The sequence below is a fragment of the Egretta garzetta genome, unplaced genomic scaffold (assembly GCF_000687185.1).
Source record: "Egretta garzetta isolate BGI_Z169 unplaced genomic scaffold, ASM68718v1 scaffold365, whole genome shotgun sequence".
Taxonomy (NCBI): Eukaryota; Metazoa; Chordata; class Aves; order Pelecaniformes; family Ardeidae; genus Egretta; species Egretta garzetta.
The window spans coordinates 2,209,952-2,216,743 of NW_009259602.1; the positions used below are offsets into that span (position 1 = coordinate 2,209,952).

Here is a 6,792-nt window from a genome sequence, read left to right on the forward strand (position 1 = left end):
CAATGGCGTCCGCGGCTGCTTCCGCACCAAGAGCTCCTTCTGCCTGGCAGCAGGCGGCGGCGTCTTCCGCACCTTTGACGGGGCCTTCCTCCGCTTCCCCGCCAACTGTGCCTTCGTCCTCTCCACCATCTGCCAGAAGCTGCCTGACTTCTCCTTCCAGCTCATCATCAACTTTGACAAGTGGTCCTCGCCCAACCTCACCATCATCTCCCCCATGTACTTCTACATCAACGAGGAGCAGATCCTCATCAGCGACAGGAATACTGTCAAGGTAAGGTCTCGTCAGGGGCATCCGCCCCCTCTGGAGATGGGCCGCGGGCTGAGTGGCAGGGGACCGGCTCCCGAGCAGAGGAGGATGCCGCATGGGGCCGCATGACAGCCTCCGTGAAGGCCCTGGAAGGCTCTTTCAGCAGCTTTGCATCCCAGTTGAGGCAGCTCTACGGGTGAGAGATGCAGCCCTCATCTGTCGGGCTTTGCGGAGGGATGCCGTCTGGGAAAAAAGGGCCAGCAGGAGGCGAGCCCGTCCACAGCCCAGGAGTTTGTAGTCACGTACCCGTCCACCTCTCGGTGGCGCGGGCAAAGCTGTCCTGAGAGCAGGGGTGCAGAGGGCTGGCTATTGCTGCCATGTCACTTGGTGTCTGAAGGGCACCGTCTGTGCCCTTTCCCGGCAAGTGATGAGTCCTAAGCTAGAACCTCGGCACGCAAGTAGGGTTCCCTTGGCAGCACAGCCTGGTGTGGGTGTTTAAGGGAGGCGGTGTGCGCAGAGTGATCCGTCAGGCCAGAAGGAGGAGGAGGAGGCTATGCCGGCCCCTGCCAAAGACGAGGTGGTGTGTTTTCACAGCTGGGGTATTGGGAGGCAGTTGCAGAGCTGTTTGTGGGTGGCTTGCCCTCGTGTCCATACGTGGAGGGAACGGGAGGGACGTCAGCCTTGTGTCCCTTCCCACGCCAGGTGAATGGCAGCCATGTGAACATCCCCTTCGTCACGGGGCTTTCCACAAAGATCTTCAGCCAGGAGGGCTTCCTGGTCATCGACTCCAGCCCCGACATCCAGATCCGCTACAACGGCTTCAACGTCATCAAAATCACCATTGGGGAGCGGCTGCAGAACAAGGTGTGCGGCCTCTGCGGCAACTTCAACGGCGACCGGACGGACGACTACGCGACGCTGCGGGGGAAGCCGGCGGTCAGCAACGTGGTGCTGGCGCAGAGCTGGAAGACCAACGGCATGCAGAAGAGGTGAGCGGTCAGACGGCCCTTCCCCGCCAGGCAGGAGTGGGAGTGGGGCCGGCTGCGACAGGAGCCCCCACGACGTGTCTGGTGCCCACAGCTGCAACGAGCTGCAGTACTCGCAGTATGCCGCCTCCTGCGACAACGTCCAGATCCAGGAGCTGCAGAGCGACAGCTACTGCCTGAAGCTGACAGACATGAAAGGCTTCTTCCAGCCCTGCTATGGCCTCCTGGACCCCCTGCCCTTCTACGAGTCCTGCTTTCTGGATGGCTGCTACAACCACAAGAAGGTCCAGCTGTGTGGCTCGCTGGCCGCCTACGGCGAGGCATGCCGCACCTTCGGCATCCTGGGCACCGAATGGATCGAGAAGGAGAATTGCTGTAAGAGAGCCAGGGGCCATCTGGGCCTAGAGGAGCTGTGTCCCACCAGGACCACGGCTGGGGGGAAAGGGGCTGGCGGGGCAGGGGCAGCCCGTGGTGGCTGGAGGTGCCCGCCCTGCGGCCTGAGCATAAAGAGCGTGTTTGCACTCCGTCTTGTGCTGTTTAGCAGGAGTGGTGGAAGATCCTTGTGTGGGCGCCGACTGCCCCAACCGCAGCTGCGAGCTGGACAACGGCGGGGAGCTGTGCGGCTGCATCGAGCCCCCCCCCTACGGGAACAGTGAGTCCTTCGCTCCTGGCTGCAGGGTTGGTGCCGAGCAGCATGGGGGCGCGACAAGCCATCGGACCGCCGGAGCTTTGGGAAGGGAGGTGCCAAGGGCTGGGACCTCTGCTGAGGTGGGGTTTCATGACCATGCGCAGTTCGGGATGGGAGCAGGTTTTCTGGAGTCCGCGTTACGGGCGTCTCTGGCTCGGGAGCACTTTGAGCAGCAGAGACGTTGGATGGGCAAGGCGCTGCCGGAGATGATCCCAGCCCATTTCTGGCAGTGGGGAGGAGGGCTGGGCGGGCCAGCATTGCCGCTTGTGGTCATCTGAAGCTGTCTCATCTCCTCTTCTAGCCACCCATGACATCATTGATGCGGAGGTGACCTGCAAAGCTGCCCAAATGGAGGTGTCCATCTCAAAGTGCAAGCTGTTCCAGCTGGGCTTTGAGCGCGAGGGGGTGAGGGTCAACGACCGCCACTGCCCTGGCATCGAAGGGGAGGACTTCATCTCCTTCCAGATCAACAACACCAAGGGCAACTGTGGCAACGTGGTGCAGGTGAGCCGCGGCACAGGGCACGCGAGGCCGGGAGCAAAGGCTGGGCCATTCCTCTCGGGTGTCCTGTCATTTGTGTGAATTTGAGGGTGGAGGAGACAGGGGGAGCGTGCCTTCAGGAGATGGCTTGATGGAGTGAAAGGGACCCGAGAGTTGCCTGGTACCTGGGATGCACACATAGCTCTCGCCATCGATCAGGGCGGCTTGTGTTCTGGCAGTAGGTCACGGACGGGCTTTGTAGCATGCAGGTTTTTTCGGAGCAGGGCTGCCATTGCCCCGCTGACTGGTGTCCTCATCCAGAGGGTGCAGGAGGCAGCAGAGAAGTAGTTGGGAGGCTGAGGTCTGTGTATTCTGAGCCATTATGTATGTGAGGAACTTGCGCTGCTCAATACCCCCCACGCCAACAGCTTTTTGCCTGCTGGGCAGTTTTCCTCTGTGGTGGCAGCAGCCCAGCTCGACACCGGGGTTGGGGGGTGCATGTCAGTGCGAGCAACGCCTTGGGGGGCATTTTCATGGGACGGGGGTCAGGGCAAAGAGAGGCAGGGCTAGAGCAAGGATGCTGCCCAGGGGTTCCTAGCCCTGCCATACCGTACCCTTTCTGGCCAGAGGCGGGGGAGGGGTGGCAGGGCCCTTGGCATCGCGTGGCTCATTTAGGGGCTGAGGCATGCGTTGGGAGCAGGGCAGCAGAGATGGCCAGTCTCTAGCGATGCCCTGCATTCATCGTGCAGTCGAACAGCACGCATATAGTGTACAAGAACACGGTGTGGATCGAGAGCGCGAACAACACGGGCAACATCATCACCCGGGACCGGACCATCAATGTAGAGTTTTCCTGCGCCTACGAGCTGGACATCAAGATCTCCCTGGATTCGGTCGTGCGGCCGATGCTCAGGTAGGAGCCGGGGTAAGATGCACAGCCTCTCCCATCACACGGGCATGGGAACATGCAGGTGGAGGGCGAGGGGGTGAGAGTCTGAAGCAAGGCACAGAGTCGGGGGCTTGTAGCCTTTTCTCCATCTGAGCTGGCATTTTTTTGTCATCATTAGTGTGATTAACCTGACGGTGCCAACGCAGGAAGGGAGCTTCACAACCAAGATGGCCCTGTACAAGAACTCATCCTACAAGCACCCCTACCGGCAGGGTGAGGTGGTGCTCACCACCCGGGATGTGCTCTATGTGGGGGTCTTTGTAGTTGGGGCTGATTCCAACCACTTGATCCTGATGCTGAACAAGTGCTACGCCACGCCCTCGCGGGACAGCAATGACAAGCTGCGCTACTTCATCATCGAGGGAGGGTGAGAGACCACAGGCATCGTCGTGTCTGTTGGGGAGGGTGCTTGAAGGGGCATCGGCATCGGTTGGAGCAGGGGACCTTTTAGTCGGTGAGATGGTTGACCAAGATCCGGAAAGGGTGAGGAACAGAGTGGCTCACGTTGTTAGAGCAGGAGTTGGTTTGCTTAGTGTAGAGGTAGCTGGCGGCCCCACGCGTGATTGAGTCCCGGACATGGAGAGAAGCAGCTTTCCTTGTGTCACCAATGCTGCAGGCACCAGGGCAACTGTAGGAGATGGGGGGACATGGACCGTGGTGGAGGCATCTTGGGAAACTGGAGCACAGTGAAGTCAGACGTGCCAGAGAGAGGTCAAGCTACAGAGGCAGGGCACGACACCCTTGTCCAGAGAAGGCAGTCATGGCAGAATGTCAGCGTGCCACCATGGGACCCGGGGCAAGGGACAGGGGCAAGAGGTGTCCCTCTAGGGAGGGTCCTGGTCATGGAAGGGCCAGGGCGAGGATCGGTGCTTTTCTCAGGTGCCAAAACATGAAGGACAACACCATCGGCATAGAGGAGAATGGAGTATCATTGACATGTCGCTTCCATGTCACCGTCTTCAAGTTCATCGGGGATTATGACGAAGTTCACCTCCACTGTGCCGTCTCTCATCATTAGTGTGATTAACCTGACGGTGCCAACGCAGGAAGGGAGCTTCACAACCAAGATGGCCCTGTACAAGAACTCATCCTACAAGCACCCCTACCGGCAGGGTGAGGTGGTGCTCACCACCCGGGATGTGCTCTATGTGGGGGTCTTTGTAGTTGGGGCTGATTCCAACCACTTGATCCTGATGCTGAACAAGTGCTACGCCACGCCCTCGCGGGACAGCAATGACAAGCTGCGCTACTTCATCATCGAGGGAGGGTGAGAGACCACAGGCATCGTTGTGTCTGTTGGGGAGGGTGCTTGAAGGGGCATCGGCATCGGTTGGAGCAGGGGACCTTTTAGTCGGTGAGATGGTTGACCAAGATCCGGAAAGGGTGAGGAACAGAGTGGCTCACGTTGTTAGAGCAGGAGTTGGTTTGCTTAGTGTAGAGGTAGCTGGCGGCCCCACGCATGATTGAGTCCCGGACATGGAGAGAAGCAGCTTTTCTTGTGTCACCAATGCTGCAGGCACCAGGGTAACTGTAGGAGATGGGGGGACATGGACCGTGGTGGAGGCATCTTGGGAAACTGGAGCACAGTGAAGTCAGACGTGCCAGAGAGAGGTCAAGCTACAGAGGCAGGGCACGACACCCTTGTCCAGAGAAGGCAGTCATGGCAGAATGTCAGCGTGCCACCATGGGACCCGGGGCAAGGGACAGGGGCAAGAGGTGTCCCTCTAGGGAGGGTCCTGGTCATGGAAGGGCCAGGGCGAGGATCGGTGCTTTTCTCAGGTGCCAAAACATGAAGGACAACACCATCGGCATAGAGGAGAATGGAGTATCATTGACATGTCGCTTCCATGTCACCGTCTTCAAGTTCATCGGGGATTATGACGAAGTTCACCTCCACTGTGCCGTCTCACTCTGCGACTCGGAGAAATACTCCTGCAAAATAGTAAGTGGGGCAGGGGCTGAGGGATGGGTCGCCCTCTGGGTGCCAGGAGGAGAGCCCCACCATGGGCAGCTTGCCTTGGGACCCGTGGTCTCCAAGCCTGATCGTGGGGTCCCTTCGGGAGCCTGGCTGGCTGGAGGGGCGCGGAGGGGGCCTGGGCAGAGGCTGAGAGTGACAGGGGTGGCATTTATCCTCGCATAGAACTGCCCGCAGCACACAAGGATGGCCAGCGTGTTCGCCGAGGAGCCCAAGGAGCAGATCATCTCGGTGGGGCCTATTAGGAGGAAGCGTAAGTGCAGGGGTTTGCCTTCCATTTGGGTTGAGCTTGGGGGCATTCCATGGGGGAGTGCCTGGGCGCAACAGGATCCCGGGGCACTGGGGCAAGGGAACGCGCGTGTCCTGTGGGGAGAGGCTGTTCTTTAGGGTTAGGATGTCTGTGGGCATGCAGATGGTGCCACTGCAGGAGGGGTGGTGGGAGCCCAGGGTGGCGCAGGGCGTACTGTTTCCAGCCATGTGGCCCTGGGCGCTCCTCTTTGTCTTTCTGAAAGGCCCCTGGAGGGTTGTGAGCGTTAGACTAGGTGGTGCTTTGGGGTCACGGGGGATGATGGGAGCCTAGCTGGGTCCCAGCCTTGACCCCATGCCATGCGTGACGTGAGGGTGTGCCTGATGGGTGATGAGCGTGCTGTCGTGCATCCCCGTTGTTGTTATAGGAAGGAGTGTGGTAGCGTGGGTCTTAGACAGCCAAGGATCAGGGTCTTGGGGTCTGGGAGGATTGCTCAGGTGTCTTCCTTTGCTCTTTGTGCCCAGGATCGGACTGGTGCGAGGACAACGGAGGCTGCGAGCAGATCTGCACGAGCCGGGCGGACGGACCCCTGTGCAGCTGCGTGACAGGGACACTGCAAGGGGACGGCAAGAGCTGCAGGGGCAAGTACTGGGGCGGTGCAGGAGGAGTCGGGGCGAGAGTAGCGGGGGGCTTCCGTGCCCAAGCCGAGGCACCGTAGGGGTGAGTGGCGTGGGGAAGGGGGCCGGAACGTGTGGCGTGTCGCAGATAGGAGGGAGATGGAGGGCAGGGGGCCGGGCGTGTGCTGTTCCCAGGGGATGGAGGCCAACGATGGCAGACTTTGAAGAGCCAGCAGGCGGTTGGTTGCAAGGGTGGCGATGGTGTATAGTGTGGTGCGGGACAGCGGCAGGGGAGACAAGAGGTCACAGGTAGATATTGGAGGCCAACTAAGGGGCTTGTAGGAGGGGGCCTGGCGACAAGATGGGGCACGCTGGAGGGCGTGGGACTGGCGCAGTTTGCGGGGCACCCGAGGTGTCGGGGGGGGAGGGAGGCACCCGTTGCGTGCGTGCCGGGGCCGCAGCTCACATGGGTCTTGTTGTTGTGTTGGCAGCCTCCAGCTCGTCGGGGGAGCGGCGTGCCCGAGCGACGCTCCTGGTGGCAGCCCAGTTGTGGCTGTGGCTGCGAACAGCTCCGTGGGACCTGACCTCGTAGGCATGGCTCCG

The 6,792-nt window shown here is 60.5% G+C and overlaps 1 protein-coding gene across 1 annotated transcript in view; it reads left to right on the forward strand.

Annotated features, from left to right (window-relative positions):
* Positions 1-6,792, forward strand: part of TECTA (tectorin alpha) — a 31,128-nt gene extending 24,336 nt beyond the window's left edge. The window contains exons 16-26 of the mRNA XM_035893948.1: positions 34-271; positions 950-1,236; positions 1,328-1,608; positions 1,775-1,885; positions 2,223-2,425; positions 3,151-3,314; positions 3,469-3,717; positions 5,130-5,292; positions 5,491-5,578; positions 6,097-6,213; positions 6,681-6,792. Of these exons, the coding sequence (XP_035749841.1) occupies positions 34-271; positions 950-1,236; positions 1,328-1,608; positions 1,775-1,885; positions 2,223-2,425; positions 3,151-3,314; positions 3,469-3,717; positions 5,130-5,292; positions 5,491-5,578; positions 6,097-6,213; positions 6,681-6,781 (2,002 nt within the window). The 3' untranslated portion in view covers positions 6,782-6,792. The remainder of the gene's footprint in view (positions 1-33; positions 272-949; positions 1,237-1,327; positions 1,609-1,774; positions 1,886-2,222; positions 2,426-3,150; positions 3,315-3,468; positions 3,718-5,129; positions 5,293-5,490; positions 5,579-6,096; positions 6,214-6,680) is intronic.